The 27,170-nt window shown below is 42.1% G+C and overlaps 1 protein-coding gene and 2 long non-coding RNA genes across 6 annotated transcripts in view; 2 read left to right on the plus strand and 1 right to left on the minus strand.

Moving 5' to 3' along the window:
- Nucleotides 1–27,170, plus strand: part of ARFGEF3 (ARFGEF family member 3) — a 95,872-nt gene that overhangs the window by 47,116 nt on the left and 21,586 nt on the right. For both annotated transcript variants that reach the window (XM_073671327.1, XM_073671328.1), the window contains exons 14-25: nt 810–975; nt 2,031–2,138; nt 5,704–5,919; nt 7,938–8,048; nt 11,232–11,382; nt 12,341–12,634; nt 12,755–12,888; nt 21,833–21,978; nt 23,311–23,490; nt 24,112–24,253; nt 25,278–25,400; nt 26,975–27,078. In XM_073671327.1, the coding sequence (XP_073527428.1) occupies nt 810–975; nt 2,031–2,138; nt 5,704–5,919; nt 7,938–8,048; nt 11,232–11,382; nt 12,341–12,634; nt 12,755–12,888; nt 21,833–21,978; nt 23,311–23,490; nt 24,112–24,253; nt 25,278–25,400; nt 26,975–27,078 (1,875 nt within the window). The remainder of the gene's footprint in view (nt 1–809; nt 976–2,030; nt 2,139–5,703; nt 5,920–7,937; nt 8,049–11,231; nt 11,383–12,340; nt 12,635–12,754; nt 12,889–21,832; nt 21,979–23,310; nt 23,491–24,111; nt 24,254–25,277; nt 25,401–26,974; nt 27,079–27,170) is intronic.
- Nucleotides 14,374–15,543, minus strand: LOC141258225 (uncharacterized). Of its 2 annotated transcripts, XR_012318241.1 has the most exons (5): nt 15,282–15,543; nt 15,065–15,200; nt 14,824–14,985; nt 14,658–14,753; nt 14,374–14,577 (listed from the first exon to the last, which is right to left on the minus strand). It is a non-coding gene; the product is annotated as an uncharacterized lncRNA (long non-coding RNA). The 2 variants fall into 2 exon arrangements; XR_012318240.1 differs by having other exon boundaries at nt 14,374–14,753.
- LOC141258226 (uncharacterized) lies at nt 17,400–19,242 on the plus strand. Of its 2 annotated transcripts, XR_012318243.1 has the most exons (6): nt 17,400–17,874; nt 17,966–18,334; nt 18,416–18,551; nt 18,631–18,792; nt 18,863–18,958; nt 19,039–19,242. It is a non-coding gene; the product is annotated as an uncharacterized lncRNA (long non-coding RNA). The 2 variants fall into 2 exon arrangements; XR_012318242.1 differs by having other exon boundaries at nt 17,401–17,874; nt 18,863–19,242.

Raw genomic sequence — 27,170 nt, forward strand, 5'->3', positions numbered from 1 at the left:
TAGCATTTTTCTTTATTTAAAGGGGTTTCCTGGTTTCAGAAACCCTTTGTTCCCTGGGTGCAATTTGTTTAAAAACACAACAAACAAATTGTAATTTACTCCTCCTTCCTGGGTCCAGCGCTGAGTCTCTGATGCTACTCCCGGTGTCCGGTGTCTTTTTATTGTCTGCAGCGCTGACGTCACACGACAGACACCGGGAGTAGTGGAAGACGCTCAGTACTGGACCCCGAGAGAGTGTGTAAAGCACATTTTGGATATTTAAAACAAACTGCGCATGTGTTAGAAGGGTTTACAAGAGATTAATTTTGGTACTATCAAATATCAGCCACAGTTTTGCAAAGTGAATATATAAAAATATAAATTGAGTAAAGTACAACATAAAAAATAAATATATGAATCACCTTTTAGACTGCTGCATTCCGAAAGCTGAAACTCTTGTTGAGAATCATTAGACCTCTTGCCATAAAAGGGTTAAACAGATAACCGGTAACAGGGCCCTGTGCCTGGCGCCGTGGACCGGTAACAGGGCCCTGTGCCTGGCGCCGTGGACCGGTAACAGGGCCCTGAGCCTGGCGCCGTGGACCGGTAACAGGACCCTGAGCCTGGCACCACGTTGCAGCTCTGCTGTGATCTCTCTGCTGTCTTGATCCACAGCCAGTGGGCTGTATGCAGAGAGATGAAAGCCAAACATGACGGCTGAGTCACTGAAGGAGGAAAAATGCTCTTCAGTTAATAGACCTTGAACATCTAGTTAATGCGAGTATAGTCACATACATTATATGGAATATACTCAATGTTTCATTATACAGAAGGAATTCATGAAGCAGGTCCAGTCCAGTGGGGTGGTCATAGTGTTCTCCCAGGCTTGGATCGAGGAGTTGTATCACCAAATCTTGGACAGGAACATGCTTGGAGAGTCTGGCTACTGGGGCTCCCCTGAGGGCCAATGTCTGCCTCTTATTACCATGCTTATTAGTGAGTATTGCCATGTTTTTGCCTCAACTGCTTTCTCTGCTTTTTGTTGTTCATTTTGTGTGTTCTATTTTATGTTCTAAGATATAGAATACAAGATTCTATGACTGCTATCTTTTCTTAGAAAAGCGCCACTTCTGTTCTCGCCCCCCCATGACTTGACAATTTTCTGACAATATTCCCAATGTCATACTATCTAATCAGTGCTGACTGTGCTAGAGTAGATAGAGACATCGTATTGACAACGGGATAAGTTTCACACGTTTCCAGGAAGAATGACCGAGGAAGAAGTAGAATTCTAAGAAAAGCTACTCCAGAATTATTTATAGAGGATACAAGAAATCTCCAAAACAGACTTGTATAAAAAGCTGACCCGTTATTTTAATGCATGGCCTGTGAATAATGATGTAATGTGTGGCCTATGACATTGGAATAATGTTCTTCTCTTTTATCGTCGTGTTACTGTCAGTATGAGGAAGCCAACCACCATAGTATGTGCACCTATTTTAACCTGTTCCTCAGAGTGCTGTGACTTTTTTTATTGGGTTCCATCAGGACAACACCTGTCCCCATGTTCTGATAAGGCCTCTTTGTGAACCAGAATGGAGAGCCGCTATCTAAGAGTAGCTCCTGTTGGCGGACCAGGCATGCCAATACATTACATGGGCAGCCATTATTTATTAATCCTCTCCCGTTAAATGTATAAGCACAATAAATGTAAAGCTAGGTTTTTAACATTACATTTTTGCCACTCTGAATTAATGCCTTTAGTAAAAAAAAAAAAATTCTTCTCCAGAATTACATTTATTTTAACCTATCACCCTTAATGAAATCCCTAACGTATCAAGGTGGTTCTGGGAGTGAGAAAGTTCTTCTCGATCAGACACCCCTGTCACCACTCAGATGGATAGGAAAGAAGTAACTGTAAGACCAAGGAAGGGAACATCACACATGGGACTTTGGTATTTATACATTGTAGCCATACATGTCTGTGCCATTACTTGTACAAAACCCTTATTTCAAGTCTGCTTTCTTGAACTTTTTTTTCATTACTGTAGACATTGATGGTTTGGGCAGCAGTGCCATTGGTGGACAGCTTCAGGCATCCACGTTAACACAATCTCCACTTCCTCCTGACAAGAATGTGGACCCAACAACCGTGGCAGGTGTGCGGGGAAAAAATACTAATGTGCATGGCGCCTTCATTTCTATACGTTTCTATCACTGTGTGGAGCATGACAACTCTTACTGCTAATACAAAAGGAAAACAAATAGTCAAATCTGTAATATTGCACTCGGCTTCTATCAAAGTGGTTGCTCCATATTGGACACAATCACCTATGCACAAGGTTGATGATAAATGTTTGATCTTTCAGCACCTGAACCATCACCCTGTTATTGGGTTCTCTGAATCAAATAACCTGTTTGACAAATACCCACGTTGCCTCTTTTTTTAACTTTACATATGACCCCAATGTGGTAAAAAAAATAAGAAATGGCATATACTCACCGTTCTATTCTCCGCTGGTGTTCTCTCCTCTTTCGTCATGGTTGACATGTCACTGCTGCAGCCATTTAGTGGCCTCCGCTACTTGACATGGTTATTAAAGGGGTTTTCCTACAAACAAAATACATTTTACTCAATAGATCTTGTAATAATAATAATTTCCACAATTGGACGTGTTTAAATAAATTGTTCCTGTGCTAAGATAATCTTATGAATGTGCCGCTGCTGTGTACTGTGTAATGGCTGTGTCTGACCGTACAGGAACATGGTCTGATCATACCACAGCTCCTGGGTGGAGGCATACAGACATTGCAGCACGTGATCACAGCTGATAGTTTCTGTGAGGTAAAGCATTTCCTGCTTGTTTTTACAGTTAAAGTTTTATTTCATGGAAAGAATCATCTGTGATCCCCTCCTGTAATGTCTGTATACTCTTTTGCTTCCTCCCCTGTCCAGGAGACAGTGTATGATCAGACTGTGTTCCTGCACGGTCAGACACAGCCATTGCACAGTACACAGCAGGGGCACATTTATAAGATTATCTCAGCACAGGAACACTTTATTTAAACACATCCAATTGTGGAACTTATTTTTTTTCTAAGATCTATTGATTAAAATGTACTTTATTTGTGGAAAAACCCCTTTAACCACTTGGTGACAAATTTTTCAAAGCTGATGTGTCACGTTATGTGGTAATTAACTCTGGAATGTTTGCAAGTATACCAGAGATTTTGAGATTCTTTTTTTGTGACAAGTTATAGTTTATGATAATAGTAAATTTAGGTTGATATGTTTTGCGTTTTATTTACAAAAAAAAAAAAAAATCAGAAATTTGACAAAAGATTAACATTTTTTGTAAATTCTCAAACTTTGAACAATTATCCCTTGTAATACCACACAAAATAGTTAATAAATAACATTTTCCTCATGCCTGCTTTACATTAGCACCATCTGAATTTTTTTAATGATTTTATGATAGGAGGTTTAAAAATGTGGTAGCAATTTTTCATTTTTTGAAGAAAATTCACAAAACTTTTTTTTTAGGGACCTATTCAGTTTTGAAGTGACTTTGGGGGGGGATCTATATATTGGAAAACCCTCAAAAATTATATAATTTTAAAAACTGCACGAGTCAACCTATTTCAAACTGCTGTCAGGTAGTTTATTAACCCTTCAGGTGCTTTTCAGAAATTAATACAAAATCTCATGTACAACTTACTGTATTTTTCGGACTAATAAGACGCACCTAGGTTTTAGAGGAGGAAAATAGAAAAAAAAATGTAAGAAAAAAAATGTGGTCATGATGCCCTGTTAAATGGGAGGGGGTCTGCTGCTGACACTGTTTTAGGGGTAATATCCCCCAATTCTGTTAATATCCCCCATCCTGGTATATATGCCCCCCTCCTTCCTGTTATAAGTGGCCCTCATCCCCATCCTGTTATGCATGGCACCCCAATCCACCATCCTGCTAGGCATGGGACCCCAATCCCGCATCCTGGTGTGCATGGCACCCCTCATCCCTCTTCCTGGTATGTATGGCACCCTTCATCCTGGTATTTATGGCCCCTCTCACACCCATGCTGGTATCTATGGCACCTTCATCCCTCATCCTGGTATATATGGTACCTTCATTCCTCTTCCTGGCATGTATGGCCCCCTTCATCCCAGTATGCATGGCCCCCTTCATCCCAGTATGCATGGCCCCACTCATGCCTTATCCCTGTATGCATGGCCCCCCTAATCCCTCTTTCTGGTATGTATGGCACCCTTTGTCCTTGTATGTATGGCCCCCTTCATCCTAGTATGCTTGCACCCCCTGATCCCCGTCATGCTGCACAGAAAAAAAAAAAATTATCATACTCAACTCCTCTCTCCTCCAGCGCTGTGTTCAGCTCTGTTGCCGACAGGGATCTCACTGTGTGAGCCGCGCATGGCGAGATGCTGTGCCGGAATACTCACTGCTCCCGCTGCTGCTACAGTGTGCGCACTATTAGGGAGAATGAATGGTCACTGCTCCCCACACACGCAGTCCCGGCGTGGAGAGCAGTGACTATTCCGGCACAGAGCGGGACACAGCGCTGGAGGAGAGAGGAGGTGAGTATGATTTTGTTTTTTTTTTTCTGTGCAGCGTGACGGGGATCAGGGGGTGCCAAGCATACCGGGATGAGGGGGGCCATACATACCAGGAGCCGCGCTGCAGGCACAGTGTGCCGGCTATTAAGGAAAATGAATATTCACTGCTCCCCATGCCTATGGGCGTGGGGAGCAGTGAATATTCTTTTTCTTTAGTAGCGGGCACAGTGTAGGCTGTAGCAGGCGGCTGCTGCCTCCTGTGCCCCGCTATTCAGCCGCTGTTGCTTCCCCCACGTCCCCCACCACCTACAGCCACAATATTTATGTATATTGGACTATAAGACACACCCCCTACTTTCCTCCAAAATTTTTGAGGAAAAAGTGCGTCTTATAGTCCGAAAAATACGATAAATGTTGCTAACTTCTGAACAGGCTGCTATAGCTGGCATAATTTAAGACTGTTATTTGGCCTTGAATTGCCATGGCAACCATCAGGACCACACAATCAAGATCTAACGGTGCCGATGAGGTTAAAGAGGGAGCCCCCGCACTCTGTTAAGCATGTAGATGCTGCAGTCACTTTTGACCGCAGCATCTAAGGGGTTAAACTGCCATAGTCGGCATCAAAATCAATCGTGACTGATGCAGCAGGGTGTCAGCTATAGTGTACAGCTAATAGCTGCTGCATTTTCACCCTTCGGGGGACGCTATTCAAGTATCTCAAGTCCGTGAAGATACGTATTGGTGGTCACTTTGTGGTTAAGCACCAACCGTGCCGAAATAAGAGAGGATACCAGCAGGGGACAGAGGAGCAATATGGGAATGGATGGGGAGTATATGCTCTTTTTTTTAGAATTTACCAACTGGGGCCATATGGAAAGTTTAACATAGGGGGTAGAAAACCTCTTCAATATTACATTGGGTATTGTATGTGCTAGTGAATTGGGATGTAGGGGATTTGAATGTGTTAATGAGCCAATCAGACACCCATTAATGGTAGTGATGATACAATTGTAAAGATGGTAGATTTACCGAGTCCTCTTGTAAACTTCGCCATGATAATCTTTTTTCTGTAATGCAGTTTTAGTGTTTTGAATCTATAGTAAGGTAAACTAACCTAATCTATAATCTTGTTGTTTTCCCTGTCTCAGGTGTTGCTTTTGCACGCTTTGTACTTATTGGATGCTGGAAGAACCTAATAGACACATTGTCTGCACCACTAACTGGGCGCATGGCAGGGAGCTCCAAAGGATTATCATTTATTTTGGGTGCAGAAGGCGTGAAGGAGCAAAATCAGAAAGAAAGAGATTCTATTTGTATGAGTCTTGATGGTCTAAGGAAAGCTGCTCGTCTCAGCTGTGCCTTAGGTATGGCTTGCCTTTTTATTTATATTGACATTCAATCTTGGGAGTCCTCTGTAGACCTATTTTTATTTTAAATGTAGGGTTGTATGGTCACTGGTTTAGAAAGCTGATTTACTGCTGATGTGATTGTTTATTGACAAGTATAGAAAGCTGCTATAGGGATTTTGTCAGTTTGATCCTGCTTAAAACAGATCTGTCATCAGATTTTCAATATGAATTGAATACATTACTAAGTTGATTTTAGATCTAATGAGGCTGGTGTGCTTACAGTAAAAATCCATGTCAGAATGGTTTTATGAAAGTTTAAACTGATTCTGTACCCAATTAGCCAGATTGACGGCTCAAAAATCATCCCAAAAAGAATCATTTCAGAACTTTTTCCAGCTTTGTCATCCATGATCTGTACAAATCCATTGAGAAACCAGCTGAAATCATTTTAAGGGGGAGAACAAAAATAACAAAACTAAAATAATATGATTGCATAAGTGTGAACACCATCCTAGAATTATGGATGTGGTTGTGATCAGAATTAGCCAATCACATTGAAACTCATATACAATCCTAGTCAGTACATAGCTGCCATCATTTACATTGATTCTGATTAACGGCATATAAAATTTAGCTGTTCTAGTAGGCTCTTTCTGACATTTTCTTAGTTACATTTTACAACAAAACCCATGGTCTGTAAACGGCTTACAACACAGCAAAGGGATCTCGTTGTTGAAAGTTATCAGTCAGGAGAAGGGTAGAAAAAATTCCAAGGCATTAGATATACCATGGAAGACGTCAAAAAGAAGTGGCTTCAATTTAGCACAACAGTGGCATTACCTAGAACTGGACATCGCTCAAAAATTGATGAAAAGAAAAAAAATTGTTGGTGGCTTCCAAGAGGCCTTCAGCAACATTAAAGGAGCTACAGGAATTTCTGTGAAGTACTGGTTGTGCACTGCATGTGACAACAGTCTCCCATGTTTTTCTTATGTCTGGCCTGTGAGGTAGGGTGGCAAAACTTAAATATTTTCTTACAAAGAAAAACATCCAAGCCCTGCTAGGTTTTGCCAAAAGCATTTGGGAAAACATGCAATGGTCTGATGATGGTCAAGGTTGAACTTTTTGACCATAATACCAAAAAGTGTGTTTGGCGCGAAGCCAACATTGTGCATCAACAAAAGAACACCATACACACAGTGAAGCATGATGGAGGCAGCATGTTACTTTTGGAGCTGTTTTTCAGCAGCGATATCTGGGGCTTCAGTCAAGGTGATTGGTTCTAAATATCAGTCAATTTTGCAACAAAGCCTTCAGGCTTCTGCTAAGAAGATAAATAGGAATTTCACCTTTCAGCCCGACAATAACCCTAAGCATACCTCCAAATCAATCAATCAATCAAAAGAAAGGATTTGTCAGCAAATGATCAAAGTTTTGAAATTGCCGAGGCCTGAATCCAATTGAAAATCTGAGGGTTGACTTGAAGAGGGCTGTACACAGGAGATGCCCTCGCATTTGACTGATTTGGAGTTCTGAAATGATTCTTCATTTTATGATGTATTTTTTACACAACAAAAACCTGGCTTTTAACAGGGGAGTGTAGACTGGATATAAAAAAAATTACTGCACATAAACAAGAACATATATGATGGAACTGATGCTGGATGATTAGCTGATTGAAGAAACTGTACGCAGTGGAAGCTCTCTGCATTGTGTACTGGCTAGGAATGGTTCATGGGGTTGTCAGGAATCATACACTCATAGATCTGATATTAAGACCTATCCGAAGGACCTGGCAACTGAGGGGAGTTGTGGCAGTGTGCCTAATGCAGAGAGTGAGTAGAGTCACATAAAGTGACTGCAGGAATTTTGTTCATGGACGGAACTCCCATTTAAGGTCTTGGATAACCCCTTCATGTTACGTAGCTTAGTGTGTGTAAGTTCTTCTGATTTCCCATAGATTGTGTATTTAGTGAATCTGTTAATTGTCGGTATACTTGGCTTTATTTCCTTTGTCTTGTATGCATCTACAGGAGTGGCTGCTAACTGTGCGTCCGCTTTAGCTCAGATGGCTGCTGCATCCTGTGTGCAAGAGGAGAAGGATGACAAGGAAAATCCTGAACAAAGTGACACAATATCACAAGGTATGCAGATTGTGCAGTGTTTTAAAAGCATTCTGCCACATAATAGCCATAAGAGATTAACAAATTTTATTAAAGAATTGAATTTTTTTTTACATCCTACATTTAGTATTCAATTCACAGAGCATAACTTTGCAAACAAACCAAGTTCACCTGTAAAATCCGCATGATTTGCCGAATTTGAATTTTGTCAGATCCGCTCATCTTGATTTGCATTAGTGGCGGGAATACAAAAATAAAGTGCTAGATACATCCTTATTTGCTAATAAAGTCTCAGTTCATTTCTGTCCCAGATTACGAATCATGGGGACCTGGTCAACAGAAAGTGCAAAGCACGGATTTACAAACATTGTTGGATCGATTTGCACCTTTTTTTTAATAAGTGCTTTTTTTTTTTTTTTTTTTTTTTCTTCCCTGGTTTTCTTTTCCGCATTATTCATTATCTGTTTTGCTCATTTCGCCAGTGGAAAAAAGAAAGTTAAAGCAGTTGTCCAGGTTTATCAAGTAGAGTGAGTGCAGACTTGCGCATACTCAATTTTCTCTGGTGCCATGGGTGAGATCGGCGGTCATGTGACCACAAGTATACAATATGCATATTCTCTGCCACATTATGACTAGATGTATGCTCAACTTGCATTGAGCGAGGCCACGCACTTCTAGTCTGAATGTGGCCAGAAGACTGATCCTGCCGACTGCATCAGAGAATTCTTACAGCGTGCAATGTGAGCGCTGTCACATAGTGACTACAGACTTTCATGAAAAAAATTGGACAGTCCCTTTTCAGACAGAAAAGTGACTGAAATAAAAATTCAAATGAGGAATCTGGGTCTGTGTCTTTAATATAAGGGACTGACAGACACAGATCTTCACACAAACTTTTTATCCATCTTCATTTGTATTAATCAACAAGATGAGTGAGAGACTTTAGGTTACAAAATGGAAGTTAATTCATAGCTTATTCATTTTAGATGTATATGTATCTCTAGATAATTTTTCTATAAGGGCACTATGAGGAGAAGCAATGCTTTTGGAGTTTGTATATACTTTTTACTGCATAAAAACAATAGCGGAAAAGCACCAAAACAAAAACACAAAAAAGTATGACACAAAAACGTAATGTCCCACTTCACTAAGGCTTAGAGGGAAGTTCTCAAGCTTGAAAGTTCTCTTCTATCCACAGGATAGGGCATACCTTTCTGATCGTTGGGTGTCTGATTGCTGTGGCCCCCACTGATCCCGGGAACCGTGGCTCTGTAGAGCCCTGGCTGAATAGAGCAGAGGCTAATCATGAGCACTGTTGCTCCATTCATTCTAATTGGAGCGCCGACGATCAGTCCAGCACTGCGCATAGCAATCTCCGGCACTCCCATTAAAGGGGTGTTCCCATCTCCAAGATCCTGTCCCAATATTCTAAGGTCATGCAATGCCCTGCACATGAGGAAAGAGACAGAGTGAATCAGAAAAACTATACTACATTTCTAATTGAGGTATTTGCTAATATTATCATTACAAATACCCCTTTAAGAATGAATGGAGTGGTAGTGTGCATGATCAACTTCCGCTCTATTGAGCTAGGGAGCTAAAAAGTTCCCGGTTATCGGGGATCACTGGGGGGGAAGGTCCATGGCGGTTTGACCCGTAGTGATCAGAACGTTATCCCCTATCCTTTTGGATAGTGGATAACGTTTAAACGTGAGAACACCCCTTTAATGCATTTGGGGCATATTACTCCGGAACTTTATTAAGAGGAGCACTTCTCTTAATGAATATTGCTTATCTTTCAGCTGTCGTTCCTAACTGTTGTGTAAATTATGATGAATTTGTTGGCCCTTCCCTGTGGATCTCTGCCCACTTTTCAAAGGCTGCATTCACACACAGCAGCTTTTAACTGCAGGAGCCCTGTGCTACAGTGGTCTTTTTTAAAGTTTACCTGCCCAATTTCCTGCTCCTTTTAATCATGCTGTGAAACAGCTGTTTTGCTTGTAAGGCTGCTTTCACACTGCTTTCAGGCACCTGTTCATTGGCTCCGTTGGAGCTTATGTCCAAAACCCCCGCAAAACAGGATTCAGACGTAGTAGACTACTTCTGGGTGTTGGTCTCCAGTAGACGTACACTCTTGAAAATGATGCACAACAGAGCACATGTTTGATTCTTTGCATCATTATAGTCTATAGCCCCATTGGCGCATACATCCGAATCCCGTTTTGCGGGGGGTTCTGACGTAAGCCCCGGACGGAGCCACCGAACGGGTGCCTGATTGCAGTGTGAAAGCAGCCATACACCTCATGGATTCTTATAACAGTGTCACACACAGTGTAGGTAAGATTAAGTACAACACAAAGGGATGAGGGGAAGGGAGCCCAGACACTAGGGAAAGGGGGAGTGGAGACCCCTAGGCTGATCTGATATCACCCTGTCTACCCTACCGTCCCTATATTGGTTCTTCAGCAATCGCCGAACAAGAAACCTAAGCCCTGTATATCCTTAGAGCTAGGCCCTGGATAGGGAGGGGGGGGGGTGAGCACTGCTCAGTTCCCACTAAAAACTAAAGACAACAAGGGAGACAAACACGGGGGGAGAAACTTAGCTTGAGCCGACTTCAGAGAGATTACACCAAACGTCCTCCAAAGCACCAGAGAGGAGGTAAGCCGACTGCCATAGCTCCAAGCTTTCACAAGGGAACATGTGAATATCACCGGCGCCTCCCTGTAGCAAACTGAAAGTATTTAAACACCCAGGCCAGGGTGTCAGAGCAGGAGGGAGGTAGCCGCTGATTCCTAAAGAAAGACAGATTTAAGAAGGCATCTGCAATTCCAAACGAAGTGACATTCTATAACCAACTGCAGAGCGACTGTCTGTTACATCTGACACACCCGTGGCAAACAGCCGCTTTTCAGGTGATACTGCGGTTTCCCCACAAGACAAAGCAATCGGGCAGCAAAATGGTGAAAAACCGTGGTAGCACAGGGCTGTTGCAGACAAAAGCTGCTGAAGGACTGCCGCGTGTGAATCAGTGTGAATGCTGCCAGTCATCAGTGTCAAATTTTCATAACTATGAGATTTTGTGACATTTCTAGTAGTCTTTACGTGAGAATTGTGCCGCAAACTGTTTGATAAATCTCCCCAAATAACCTTGAGAGAGTTCTGAATTTACCAGATTGCTTTATCATTTATTTTTAAAATCAGTTAAGCAGAAAGTGGAGCAAAAGCTGGAGCAGATGGGAAAACATGGAGGCTATCGTCTACACAATGCCCATGTTCTGTGTATGGACGCCATACTTAATGTGGGTCTGGAGATGGGAAGTCACAATCAAGATTGCTGGCCGCATGTGTTCAGGTAGAATAGTGATACATTGATTACTTGTCGCCTCGGGGAGGTGTATTCTGTGTTTGTGATTTTGTGAGATACCTTGGTTTTTGCAAAATGCAGCGTGTCACTTCTTTCAGTGTATTTTCAGCGTTTTTCACCAATTCAAAGCAATGGGTAGTGGGAAAACCGCTGAAAAAAACATAGATAACCTCTTTTGTTGTGTTTTTGGTGCCAAAACCTGAGGAAATTGAATTAGGTTATTTTTTTTTTTGCACTAAACTTTATCAGCATGCACAAGAGACGAATGTACCATGACAAAACCGCAGCAAAATCTTAGTAAAACCTGCTTTATTGAGGCAGATTCTTCACTGCCAAGAGCACAAGTTTTACCACAGAAAAAAATGCAGCAAAAACACAACATGTGAACATAGCTTAAGGCACTAAAGTTTACTGCAAAGAATAAATAACCTAATTCAACTTCCTCAGGTTTTGGCACCAAAAACTGACACCTGCGTTTTTTTCAGCGTTTTTTCCCACTACCCATTGCTTTCAATGGGTGAAAAACGCCGAAAATACACTGAAAGTGACACGCTGCATTTTGCAAAAACCAAAGTATTTCACAAAATACTGAGGTACTGTAAAACGCATGTAAAAATTTGCATTAAAAAACTTTGAAAAAACGTTAATATAGCCGAATACTTTCAATTATTTTTTGTTATGTAACTATTTTTAAAATTAATTTCTTTTCATTTTCCCTAATGTTCCAAATAGAGTTTATATCCTGATAATAATTATCATGTAGAGTTTATATCCTGATAATAATTATCATGTAGAGTTTATATTATGATAATTTCCAAGTAGAGTTTATATTATGATGGTAATTAATAAGTAGAGTTTATATTATGATGGTAATTATTAAGTAGAGTTTATATCGTGATAATAACAAGTAGAGTATCTTCAGGAATATTCTCTGTTCTCCCACCAGGGTGTGTGAATATATCAGCACATTGGAGCACACGCACTTCAGTGAGGGGATATCGCAGCTACCGCTGACAATCACTCAGTCCACAGACTCTCATGGTCTTTCCGCTGATTCTTTAGACCAAACTAAAGAACTGGAGGCTTCACTTGGGAAGAGTCCGATCATCCAACCCGTCCCAATCCAAGAGCTTATCAAGGAGGGCAGCAAGGGCCGGGCATTTGACTTCCGTGGAAACGCCCTGATGAGTGCAAGCAATGCCGCTAAGGCTGTGTGTACCTTGTCCACGCAAGCAGACAAGTGAGAAACCTGATATAATATTTGCTATAGATCGGTCCATAAATTGTAACATACTTATTTTCATATTTGAATTCCAAGCATAATGAGTAATGGTTAATATAAAAATTCAATTGTCCGTAGACTATTTGAAGGCGCTGCAGACAAGCTCAATCTGGTGGCACTAAGTGGCTTTCTCTACCAGCTGAAGAAGGCATCCCAGGCTCAGCTTTTCTATTCAGTCACTGATACTGTTGACTATTCCCTTGCAATGCCAGGTGAGACTTTCCTTAATGGGAATATCTGATAAGTAGAAAGCGGGCAAACCTACTCTAAAATAGGGATTAGATGGAGCACTCGATAGCTGTCTAAGGCCACGGCCCCACTATCAGTATTTAGTCAGTATTCTGTCAGTATTCCCTTTCCGATGAGGTCAGTAATAGTACGTAGCTGCGCCCTGGGACTTATGGACCAGCTACGTACTATTACGCGTGCGGCAATCGCCGCCGGGTGTCAGCTGATTGTCACAGCTGACACCTGGTGCTATGTGCAGGGAGCGGTCCTGCACCGCTCCTGGCACATTAACCCCCACAATGCTGCGATCGAAGTCAATCGCAGCATTGCGGGGGCAAGGGGGGAGGTGATCGCTATACTCACCTCTCCTGCCGACGTCCAGCGGGTCGTCATGAGAATATCCCGGGTCACCAGGAGGCAGATAACCAAAGTAATGTCTCCCCTGTGTTCAGCGCTGACTGGCTGCATAGCATAGGGAGCTGCTGCTCTCTATGCTATACAGCCGATCAGGCTGCAAAAATTGAAAGTCTCATAGTGAGACAGTTAAAAAAAAAAAAAAGTAAGAAAGGAAAAAAAAAAATAAAAAAAATAATCCCATAAAAATATATTGAACCCATAATATTTATTTATTCTGAAAAAAAAATAAACCAATAAAAGTACACATATTTGGTATCACTGCGTCCGGAATGACCTGACCTATAAAACTGTCACACTAGTTAACCCCTTTAGTGAACACGGTAAAAAATAAAAAAATAAAAAAACGAAGCAAAAAACAATGCTTTATCATACCGCCAAACAAAAAATGGAATAACACGCGATCAAAACGACAAATGTAAATAAAAATGGTAACGCTGAAAAGTTCATCTTGTCCCGCAACAAAATAAGCCGCCATGCAGCTCCATCATCCGAAAAATAAAAAAGTTATAGCTCTCAGAATGAAGCGATACAAAAAAAATATTTTTTCTAGAAAATAGTTTTTATTGTGTAAAAGCGCTAAAACATAAAAAAAACAATAAAAATGCGGTACCGCTGTAAATGTACTGACCCGAAAAATAAAGCTGCCTTATCAATTTTACCACAAGCGGAGCGGCATAAAAAAAACATAAAAACAATTCCGGTTTTTGTTTATTCTGCCTCCCAAAAATCGGAATAGAAAGCGATCAAAAAATGTCACATGCCCGAAAATGGTATCAATAAAAACGTCAACTTGTCCCTCAAAAAACAAGCTGTCACATGACTGTCGGCCAAAATATGAAAAATTATAGCTCTCAAAATATGGCGATGCAAAAACTAGTCTTTGCAACAAAAAAAAAGTCTTTCAGTGCGTGACATCTGTCAATCATAAAACCCTGATATGAATCTGGTATCGCTATGATCGCACCGACCCGAAGAATAAAGTCATCTAATTACTTTTCTATAGTAAAAATCGCGCTATCGGTAGTGAAAAAGAGATCAGGAGAAGAGTACTATTATTTTATAAAAATAAGATTTATTTGTTTGGATGCTAGCAATAAAAACTTAATAAAATACAGGATTTAATACAGGATTTAAAAGACGAGTGTAGACAACAATATTTCGATTGGGGTAAAAGAACTAATGGTATACAAGGTGTAATAAATAGTAAAATCCAGCGGTTAATCTGGTGTGGTAAAATGCCTGTGGTGGCTTGGTACCTGGAAAGAAGAGGAGTTTGGTTAGGGCTATTGTTCTCTAGTAATGAATATGCTTAGCTGGCTGTGGATCTGTTACTCACCAGGTATCAGAGTGGGTAAAGTGCAGGTGTGCACTAGGGCTGTGGTCCGTCAGGATTCTTAGAGTGGGGCGTGGTCCTGAACGCTTTGTTATGCTCCTGGAGATTTAATGATATGGGGTTAGTGCTGTTAGCTCTGGGTAGGTAGATAGTGGGGTTAGCGACTTACCCACGGAGGAGCTGTTCTGCTTTTGGAGATTGCTTGTTAGCACTCCCTCAGTGGGGGGTGCAGCAGGAGGCTCTGGATTGTATCTCACTTTGTTGCAGAGATGTGACAGGGGGGCTTTTTGATTGCCAGTAGGCGTAGTAACGCTTGAGGATACTCAATGTCCTGTATATAGATATGGAGGAAGGGTTAGGAACTGAGGAATACAGGAATAGTCCACAGTGTGGTAAACCTAGATGTTTACCTGTGCGTGATTATCAGTAATCCAGGGGTGCAACAGGAGGCTCTGGATTGTATCTGTCTCTGAGCAGAGATGTAGTAGGAGGCTACTGGTTGCCGGGTGATAGGGGGCGTTGTGGCACTCAAGGATAATTGATGTCCTGTATATAGATGGGGAGGGAGAGTTAGGAGCTGAGGTATACAAACAATAAGCCACAATATAAGTAAGCCCGGTTGATTACCTTGTTTAGGGTCCAGGTGTGAAATGGTCAGTCACCTTCTTTATCTGTGGCTGAAGGCCTAAATCAAGGGAAGGTGTTCAGGAGGTTCTGCAAGAGGGTTCAGCCTAGTGGTAGGTGCAGCAGGAGGCTCTGGCTGAGTAATTTACTGGCTAAGTAGCAGTGGGTCTTGTCCCTGGACGCTGAGGTGCAGCAGGGGACCGGCTGCAAATGTGGCAGGAGGCCTGGTCTGGATAAGTATATTCAAGTAGGTGGAAGGCTTTGGTGGCAGGTTGTGTAGTAGATATCCGGGCAAGGTCTATGGTTGTGGAGTCCGGTTTTCAGGCACGGTCCCTACTCGTGTGGAGTCAGGCAGGCCGCGTTCCTGGAATCCTGTCGGTAATAAAGAGGTGAGTATGTGTGGTTTTGGTCCTTGTGGTGGCGTGTGTCATAAGCGGTGGGGGCCGTGGCCCAGAGTACTTACGGTCCGTAGTCCTGCGGAGATGTCAAGGAGTTGTGGGGTCCGGGGCGAGAGCGGGGTCCCGGCCGGTGACCGCCGCTACTCGCGGGCTTCCGGGTAAGTGGAGCAGGAGAGGAGGGGCGGAGAAGGTGAGGGGGCGCGTTCTATTGGAAGCGCGCGAGAGGCAGAGAGACGAGCTGACACGTGGTGTGCAGCGTGTATTGAGGACGGATGCCTGTGGGCGCCTTCTCTGCTGGGTCAGTCAATTCCAACGCGTTTCGACAGCTGACGGCTGTCTTCATCAGGGATAGTCTGGCCCAGTAGGTGGAGTCCTTTATATACCTGTCTATAATGACGTCATGGCAACGGTCCGCTGTTGGTGGCGTTGTCATGGTAACTATCAGTCGTTGAAAGCAAATAGCTCAATTTCGCTGTTAAGACCCCATGGTCTCAAGGTGTTTAATTTAAAAATCCACTCGCTTTCTTTTCTTGACATATGTTTGATAAAATCACCCTGTCTCCAATGTTTGTGAACTATTTGTATGCCTATCACTTTAATTCCTTTGATGGATCCTTTATGTTTGTCCGCAAAATGCTTTGACAGGGGGTGGCCCATGTATTTATTTTTAATATTCCTCAGATGTTCATTAATTCTAGTGCCCATTGCTCTTTTAGTCCGGCCTATATACATTTTTTCACAAGGGCACATTAGTCCATAGATAACCCCCGTAGTGGTACATGTGACAAAGTCTGTGATGGGATATGACTCTTTGCGGTAATTGACAGTGTGTGATTTGGCTGGTTTCAGGGTTTTGCATATTTTGCATTTTTGGCATGGAAAGAACCCTGTAATTTTTTGTTGAAAAGGTGTGACTGTTTTTTTTGTGATGATATTATTTTTTACGGTGGGGGCTATGAGTGATCCTAGGTTCCGTGCTTTCCTGAATATGAGCCTGGGCCTATTGGGTATTTGATCGCCAATGATTTTGTCGTCCTTTAGTGTATGCCAGTGTTTTTCCACAATTTTTTTAAAAATGTGCGTATTGGCGGAGTAAGGGGTGATGATGGGCATGATTATATTGGGATTGGGATTGGTTCGTGTTGATTTTGTGGTGTTTGTATCAGTTAAGAGGTTTTGTCTTGGAAAAAAAAAAAAAATTGTGGAAAAACACTGGCATACACTAAAGGACGACAAAATCATTGGCGATCAAATACCCAATAGGCCCAGGCTCATATTCAGGAAAGCACGGAACCTAGGATCACTCATAGCCCCCACCGTAAAAAATAATATCATCACAAAAAAAACAGTCACACCTTTTCAACAAAAAATTACAGGGTTCTTTCCATGCCAAAAATGCAAAATATGCAAAACCCTGAAACCAGCCAAATCACACACTGTCAATTACCGCAAAGAGCCATATCCCATCACAGACTTTGTCACATGTACCACTACGGGGGTTATCTATGGACTAATGTGCCCTTGTGAAAAAATGTATATAGGCCGGACTAAAAGAGCAATGGGCACTAGAATTAATGAACATCTGAGGAATATTAAAAATAAATACATGGGCCACCCCCTGTCAAAGCATTTTGCGGACAAACATAAAGGATCCATCAAAGGAATTAAAGTGATAGGCATACAAATAGTTCACAAACATTGGAGACAGGGTGATTTTATCAAACATATGTCAAGAAAAGAAAGCGAGTGGATTTTTAAATTAAACACCTTGAGACCATGGGGTCTTAACAGCGAAATTGAGCTATTTGCTTTCAACGACTGATAGTTACCATGACAACGCCACCAACAGCGGACCGTTGCCATGACGTCATTATAGACAGGTATATAAAGGACTCCACCTACTGGGCCAGACTATCCCTGATGAAGACAGCCGTCAGCTGTCGAAACGCGTTGGAATTGACTGACCCAGCAGAGAAGGCGCCCACAGGCATCCGTCCTCAATACACGCTGCACACCACGTGTCAGCTCGTCTCTCTGCCTCTCGCGCGCTTCCAATAGAACGCGCCCCCTCACCTTCTCCGCCCCTCCTCTCCTGCTCCACTTACCCGGAAGCCCGCGAGTAGCGGCGGTCACCGGCCGGGACCCCGCTCTCGCCCCGGGCCCCACAACTCCTTGACATCTCCGCAGGACTACGGACCGTAAGTACTCTGGGCCACGGCCCCCACCGCTTATGACACACGCCACCACAAGGACCAAAACCACACATACTCACCTCTTTATTACCGACAGGATTCCAGGAACGCGGCCTGCCTGACTCCACACGAGTAGGGACCGTGCCTGAAAACCGGACTCCACAACCATAGACCTTGCCCGGATATCTACTACACAGCCTGCCACCAAAGCCTTCCACCTACTTGAATATACTTATCCAGACCAGGCCTCCTGCCACATTTGCAGCCGGTCCCCTGCTGCACCTCAGCGTCCAGGGACAAGACCCACTGCTACTTAGCCAGTAAATTACTCAGCCAGAGCCTCCTGCTGCACCTACCACTAGGCTGAACCCTCTTGCAGAACCTCCTGAACACCTTCCCTTGATTTAGGCCTTCAGCCACAGATAAAGAAGGTGACTGACCATTTCACACCTGGACCCTAAACAAGGTAATCAACCGGGCTTACTTATATTGTGGCTTATTGTTTGTATACCTCAGCTCCTAACTCTCCCTCCCCATCTATATACAGGACATCAATTATCCTTGAGTGCCACAACGCCCCCTATCACCCGGCAACCAGTAGCCTCCTACTACATCTCTGCTCAGAGACAGATACAATCCAGAGCCTCCTGTTGCACCCCTGGATTACTGATAATCACGCACAGGTAAACATCTAGGTTTACCACACTGTGGACTATTCCTGTATTCCTCAGTTCCTAACCCTTCCTCCATATCTATATACAGGACATTGAGTATCCTCAAGCGTTACTACGCCTACTGGCAATCAAAAAGCCCCCCTGTCACATCTCTGCAACAAAGTGAGATACAATCCAGAGCCTCCTGCTGCACCCCCCACTGAGGGAGTGCTAACAAGCAATCTCCAAAAGCAGAACAGCTCCTCCGTGGGTAAGTCGCTAACCCCACTATCTACCTACCCAGAGCTAACAGCACTAACCCCATATCATTAAATCTCCAGGAGCATAACAAAGCGTTCAGGACCACGCCCCACTCTAAGAATCCTGACGGACCACAGCCCTAGTGCACACCTGCACTTTACCCACTCTGATACCTGGTGAGTAACAGATCCACAGCCAGCTAAGCATATTCATTACTAGAGAACAATAGCCCTAACCAAACTCCTCTTCTTTCCAGGTACCAAGCCACCACAGGCATTTTACCACACCAGATTAACCGCTGGATTTTACTATTTATTACACCTTGTATACCATTAGTTCTTTTACCCCAATCGAAATATTGTTGTCTACACTCGTCTTTTAAATCCTGTATTAAATCCTGTATTTTATTAAGTTTTTATTGCTAGCATCCAAACAAATAAATCTTATTTTTATAAAATAATAGTACTCTTCTCCTGATCTCTTTTTCACTACCGATAGCGCGATTTTTACTATAGAACAGTTATTTTATTGTAGTGTATCTACTACGGACATTAGTGGTTCCCTGTCCACAATTATCGCTGCCATTGGTAGTAGTTAGCCTGATAAGCGCCTTTTACACATATAATACCTTATCATCTAATTACTTATACCACACGAGGAACGGTGTAAAAAAATAAACTCTAGGGTTTGGGTTAGGGTTAGGGTTGGGCTAGGGTTGGGGCTAGGGCTAGGGTTAGAGTTGGGCTAGGGTTAGGGTTGGGGTTGTATTAGGGTTGGGATTTTTTCAAAAGTAAAGAAAAAAAAAAATGATGACTATATGGCGACCAGTATTGAGCGCAAGTGCTCGCTAATTGAGTTTGCATCGGGTGCTCGGGTATGCACTGAGTATCGCGGGTGCTCGAGTGACATGCTCGAGTCTCTGCCCCATATGCTTTGCGGCCAAAAAAACGTTGCTGGGATCGCCTGCCGTGCACAGGGGCGGTCACGAGCACCCGTCATACATGGTGCATACCCGAGTACCCGATGCAAACTCAAGTAGCGAGCACTTGCGCTCAAGACTAATGACAACATTAGGTCATCATATTGAATAAGTTATCAAATTCTGTCTACCTTTCTGTTCAAAATGTACACTATACCCCTTGATAAAATCCTCGAGGGGTCTAGTTTCCAAAATGGAGTCAATTGTGGGGAGTTTCCAATATTTAGGCACATCAGGGGCTCCTGAAATGCGACATGGCGTCCGCTCTTGATTCCAGCCAATTTTGCGTTCAAAAAGTCACACAGTGATCCTTCCCTCCTGAACCCTGACATGTGCCCAAACAGTGTATTTACACCACATATGGGGTATTGGCGTACTCAGGAGAAATTGCACAATAGTTTTGCAATTTCTCTTACCCTTGTGAAAATACAAAATTTGGGGCTAAAAGATCATTTTTGTGGAAAAAGTTAGATTTTTTTTATTTTCACGGGTCCATGTTATAAACTTCTGTGAAGCACCTGGGGGTTAAGGGTGCTCACCACACATCTAGATAAGTTCCCAGAGGGGTCTAGTTTCCAAAATGGTGTCACTTGTGGGGGGTTTCCACTGTTTAGGCACATCAGGGACACATCCGCTAATTATTCAAGCAAACTTTACATTCAAAAAGTCAAATGGCTCTCCTTCCCTTCCGAACCCTTCCGTTCGCCCAAACAGTGGTTTTCCCCCACATATGGGGTATCGGCTTACTCAGGAGAGATTGCACAACAAGTTGCATGGTGCAATTTCTCCTGTTATCCTTATGAAAATGCAAAATTATGGAATGAAAAACATTTGTGTGAAAAATTTATTTTCACGGCTCCATGTTATAAACTTCTGTGAAGCACCTGGGGGCTCAAGGTGCTCATTACACATCTAGATAAGTTCCCTGAGGGGTCTTGTTTCCAAAATGGTATCACTTATGGGGGTTTCCACTATTTAGGCACACAGGGGCTCTCTAAACGCAACATGGCATCTGCTAATTATTCAAGCAAATTTTACATTCAAAAAGTCAAAAGGCGCTCCTTCCCTTCTGAGTCGTGCGCCGAAACTGTGTTTTTTTTTCCCCACGCATGGGGTATCTGCGTGCTCAGGGGAAATTGCACAACAAATTTTGGGGTTCATTTTTTCCTGTTACACCTGCAAAAATAAAAAAATTGGGTCTAAAGTAACATTTTTGTGAAAAAAGTTAAATGTTAATTTTTTTTCTTCCACATTCCAAAAATTCCTGTGAAGCACCTGAAGGGTTAATAAACTCCTTGAATGTGGTTTTGACACCCTTGAGAGGTGCAGTTTTTAGAATGGTGTCACTTTTTGGTATTCCCTCAGTCACTTCAAATGTGATGTGGTCCCTAAAAAAATGGTTTTTCAAATTTTTTTGTAAAGATGAGAAATCACTGATCAACTTTTAACCCTTAAAGCTCCCTAATAAAAAAAATTTTGGTTTCAAAGTTGTGCTGATGTAAAGTAGACATGTGGGAAATGTTATTTATTAACTATTTTGTGTAACATATCGCTCTGATTTAAGGGCATAAAAATTCATATTTTGAAAATTGCGAAATTTTCAAAATTTTTGCCAAATATCCGATTTGTGATATCGAAGAAATTTTACCACTATCATGAAGTACAATATGTCATGAAAAAACAATCTCAGAATCAGTGGGATCCGTTGAAGCGTTCCAGAGTAATTACCTCATAAAGTGACAGTGGTCAGAATTGTAAAAATTGGCCTGGTCATTAATATGCAAACAACCCTTGGGGGTAAAGGGGGTATATTTTTCTCAGGAGTGGGAGCCAAAACCAGATGAGGAACAATCAGAGAAAAGGTCTGATAGAAACAAGTCACCAATTCTGCATTTATCACCCACTCCTGGTTTTGGCTCCCACTCCTGAGAAAAAATACTGACCACATACTGATCAAATACTGACAGTGGGGAAGTGGCCGTAGGTTCTAACTATGATGGCTACGTTTCCTGTATTTATATAAAGTGACACTTGTCTTCAGTAACTCACACATGGTTTTCTAAATGTACAGGTGAGATTAAATCTACTCAGGACAAAATAAGTGCTCTACATCTCTTCCGTCTTGGCGATGTCATGTTACGTATCATCCGCAGCAAAGCTCGTCCTCTTCTGCACATTATGCGATGTTGGAGTATAGTGGCCCCTCATTTTGTAGAGGTAACTAATAACTATATATTGTGTAAGGTGTCCTCACCCTGTCCTGATCTAACATAATACAATATATATGGGAATATGGTGGTCGTGGAAAGAGGGGTAAATAGGTTATCTTATCTGAAGGGTCGGTTTTCAGAGATCCAAGAGTAAAGGTCCATTTATGCTGAAAGATTATCATGAATGTGGATTCCTAGGAACCCTCCTTTCTTGATAAACTAAACAGACTGCCATTCACCTGATGAACCAGTAAAGCACTGTTTTGTTGGGTGAAACTTTGTTTTGTGCTGCACAAAGGATCATTGTTCTCAGCAGCATGTCCTTTGTAAGCAGGACGTGCACTGCTGAGAACAGTGGCACCCTATGCACACTGAATGCTCTGTCAGCAATCTTATACTATATAATCCGAGGAGAGCATGAAGTACTGGTTAAAACACAGATTTCAACGATGTGTCACTTATCAAAATATGTACTGTTGTTTACTTACAATGAAGGTTTTATCACTAGGAAATTATCATTGCTGTTACTAACTGGTCATGTGAGCACTGATCCGACTCCGCCTCCTCCTGTGATCAGCAGCTCACTGTCAATAGACAATATACATACAGAGTCTGGTGTGGGCGGGGTTATCTTTCTCAGCTTTGCTACATTCTACTTCACAACTACTGCACCCAGTAAACGAAGTGATACATCATTAGAATCAGGGTTTCTTTGCCTACATCATGCTACTCTCCGATGAGGAAGCAAAAACCTGCTGACAGATTCCCTTTAAATGTGTTTCTGAAGAGCTGATCGATATTCATTTATTGCCGCAAATCAAGTGGTGTAAACCCACCTTAGAGGGTAGTGAATTCCAGAAAAGGGCAGTTGTCTTGGAGGAAAGAACATGATGAGGAAAAAGGCAAGTTTTGTAGAATGGAAATTATGATTGAGGTGTACTCTAGAAGTGAAGACAGTTTGTACTATTATATAGGTTCTGTGACAGGAGATAGTATTTTTGTTGCGCAGGTAATGAAGCTTTAAAGTCTTTGACCCAGAATTATCCCTATTACTGAAGTCTAACAGAAAATAATAATCACGTTGCCATTTATTTGAATGGTCTTTTGCATGGAATGTTTCAGTCTTCCAGTAAGAGAAATCTCCAGACTATGCCATAGAGATTTGAGTTCCCAATGGAGCCCTTTTTTTTTTTTCTAGAAATCGGTGGTAATCTGAGTTTACAATTTTTAATAACGTGATCTTCTCACATGTACCTATGACATCTGAATGGTTTTTATTTCCAGTTTAGCAGTCATGGGATTGCATTAACTACATTCCTTATTTTCTACTATATCTTAGGCAGCGTGTCATAAGGAAAGGCGAGTTTCTAAGAAAGCGGTCTCCTTCATACATGACATCATGACTGAGGTTCTAATGGACTGGAACGAGCCTCAACAATTTCACTTTAATGAAGCCCTTTTCCGTCCTTTTGAGCGAATCATGCAACTTGAGTTATGTGATGAAGATGTCCAGGACCAGGTGAAGTAAAAGAACAAAAGACCATTGAAATGCAGGCTGGACCTCCACTCACTGAAACTAGAAGCGTTTGGACAGCCTAGCTTTAGCCCATTCACTTGACACTGGAAATAGAGCTGGTGCCAATCAAGTTTGCAGGACTCTGTCCAATGGCCTGGTTTCTAATCTATGACCGCTGTACAAGAGCCCCGAGAACCCCCTCTTGCCTTCTGACATCCGTGGCTCTTCTTTTGATTAGCCAGCTTGGTGCGAAGTCATTGCTGTGGTGTGACGCACATGTGACATTGCATCAGGCAAGCTAATCAAAAGAAGAGCCACAGATGCCATGAAGTAAGAGGTGGTTCTCAAGGCTGCCGTCCAGTAGCTATGGAATACCGAAGTGGCTGATGGACAGAATCCTACAAATCAGTTTGCACCAAGTCTAATTGGAAAACCATATTTTTTTCAACTCTATGGAATTGTATGCTGCACTAGAACTTGCCATATAAATCCAATTCATGCTTAATATGTAAAATTTCCCCCTTTTTAAATTTTGTGTAAAAGTGATAAAAGAAGAAATGTGACTTTTATGGCAAACTTGTGATCCAAACATGGTTATTTAGTGTTTCTTTGTTTGACTTTCAGGTGGTGACATCGATTGGTGAGCTGGTGGAAGTGTGCTCTCCTCGGATCCAGTCCGGATGGAGACCTTTGTTTAGTGCCCTAGAAACTGTACATAGCAGCAAGTCTGATATTAAAGAGTATCTTGTTGGAGAGTACTCAATGGGTAAGTTGAAAATGCAATAAAACATTGTAAAAGGTTTTCCAATAGGGAGCAAAGTTTTGCATCGCAGAGATTTTTAGTCTGTTTTACTGTTTTCCTTTAGATATGTGCTTACATATGTCTTAAACCAATATTTTTTGGAGCTGCAAAAGCTGGATTGGAGGTATGGGAGCGACCATTCCCATCTAGGCTGTTTGGCCTCTCCTAAATCCAGACCCAAAATCCGGTCCAACAAAAAAAACAAAACCTCTCAGTAACCTGCTGTTACTGGAGCTTTCATTCCAGGACCTACAACAGCAAGGCCAGCCTTCTCGTTAATATATACCTTCCATCTAAGATTCTACCACCTGCCACCCTACTCTGTTATGTCTAATGGTGTAGGATATAGATAGAGATAGCAGCAGAAAAAGGGTTAAAGAAAAATTTTCAGCTTGTTTTTGCTATGTAATCTGACAGCATCTTGGGAGAAACACCCCGATTCCAGCTATGTATCACTTAGTTTTACTAGGTGCAGCAGTTGTGATAAATTAAGTTTTCTCTGCTGTAGACTGAACAGAGCTCAGATGTTGAGCTCTGTATAATCCTGCCCATACCACAGTTTTCTGTGTACATTGTATAGTGACAGAGAGCTGCTAATAAGTGCTGGAGGCGTGATTGGACTAGGAGTTACAAGGCCAGTTGTCGTGTAGTTATAATCTCTTGCTGATAAAATGCTGATTGTATTGAAACAGCAAAACACAGCCTAGTAAGTGACACATCCCTGTAATCTGGGACTCTGCTCCTACATTATAGTGCTTTCAGATTCCAAAACAAGAACCTGGTGACGATTCCCTTTATATTCCCTTAGTTCTGGACAATCCCTAAGATTGTATGGCCTGGTACCTCCAATAGAGTCCTTTTTAAATCGGGTCTTTAAAATTCACCTCTTGACTTTGCACATTTTTGGAAATGATTGTGAAAATTATCGCATTGAATAAATGTGGTCTTGTCCGTCATTTTTCTAACCTACTAATGTATTATTTCTTAGGGAAACGCCAAGCTCCGGTGTTTGATGTGTTTGAAGCATTCCTGAACACCGACAACATTCAAGTCTTTGCCAATGCAGCCACTGATTACATTATGTGCCTTATGAAATTTGTGAAAGGATTAGGTATATATATACTTTTAATTATGTCTTTGCTATGCTCATTAGGTGGGTGTTTGTATTATCGGTCACCCAAGAGCATCAGTAATGTTATAAGGTGGACGGTGGGTATTCTGTAGGATGGCTTTTCTGTGTCTTCACCTAGCGTGAGTGTGGAAAGTTTCCTAGTGACCAGATAAAGACCATAAACCTCCAAGTTTGAAGGGATGTTAAGTCCCAAAAGTACTGAAATCGTCAGACTCCATGAAATTGGGAATAAGTATTCATGTGGAGAAACCAAAATCCTACCATGACTTACAGTATATTGTTTTGATTGGACAAACTTTTTGTCACCTATCCTGATGTTGGGTGATAAGTAGATGATTGAGGAGTGACCGACCGCTGGAACCCGCACAGATCAGCAGAACGGTGCCCTTTTATCCCAATTAGAATTGATCAGCAGCTCAATTTGTTTTCTAAGGCTGGTCTTGACATTTTCCGCCAGCCCCATAGAGAATGAATGGAGCAGCGATCGAGTGTCCGACCTGCAGTTCCACTTTTTAACTAGGATACAAGTTCTCTGTTGGGGATAAAAAGTTCCCCCGTTCTGCCGATTTGTGTGGGTCCCAGCGATCGGACAACCACTGATCACCACGTTATCACCTGTACTTTGGATAGGTGAAATTAAGTTGTGTTACAGTAGGATTTGGGTTTCTCCACATAAATATACTTTTCCTGTTTCAGTAAGTCTGATGATTTCAGTACTTTTTGGACTCCATGTCCTCTCAGATTTGGAGGATTAATGTATCTATCTGGCATTAGGAATTTAGCTGACTTTTTTTCACTGGACAACCCCTTTAAATGGGGTTGTTCACTACAAGGACAACCCCTTCTTAAATGAAACGTTCGGCCCTGATAAAATAATAAAACCTATACTCCCCTTCCGTGCCGGCTTTGTTCCAGCGGTGTTGACACTTGTGGTTCCGGGGCTGTGATGTGGTGGAGTGACAAGTGATGCCCGGCGCCCAGTTAGCACTGGGGTCACTGTCCCCGCCTTTGCACAAATGGAACATGAAGAGGGAGTGAGAGATCAGCTGCAGGAGGACTACTTCATGTTCAGTTCTTCCGAAGGCGGGGACAGTGATGCCAGCGCTGATTTGGCGCCACGTGTCATTCCACCGGATCACAATCCCGGGATCCCGAGTGCTGACACGGCTGGAACGGAGCCGGCACGGGAGGTGAGTATAGGTTTTATTTTATCAGGACCGAACATTTATTTTAAGAAGGTTGTCCTAGTAGTGGACAACCCCTTTAAATGCTTTACAATTATTGTGACATCTCTAGTATCTTTGGTTTTCTATTATGCAAAGTGTGTGCAATACATATTATTTTTAAGGATGTTGGGACTTAACCGTCCCCCCACATAGAGATTCTCGGCCCTTTAACACCAGGACACAACACAGGAGTGGCAGGCAGTACATGATAAAAAAAAAAAATGCAAATATATACAGAGCCGCAGGAACTGCTACTTTTATTAGTAATGTTTTGCTTTCTCTAGAACCCAAAATAATATAATAACCAGTATTGAATATGATTTTCAGGTGAGAATGATTGCAAAGAAATTGGAGATTGTATACCATCATCTGCTTCATCATCCACAGACCTTTGCCTACCAGCTTTAGATTATTTGAGGAAATGTTCTCAGGTAAAACAATTAATTTATTCTCTGCCGATCATACGATTAGATCAAAAGGTTTATAAATATTTCATATAATGTCTGGAGACTACAGCAAAATG

Source organism: Phyllobates terribilis, unplaced genomic scaffold, assembly GCF_046119375.1.
Source record: "Phyllobates terribilis strain yellow unplaced genomic scaffold, ASM4611937v1 Scaffold_3__8_contigs__length_932513732, whole genome shotgun sequence".
NCBI lineage: Eukaryota > Metazoa > Chordata > Amphibia > Anura > Dendrobatidae > Phyllobates > Phyllobates terribilis.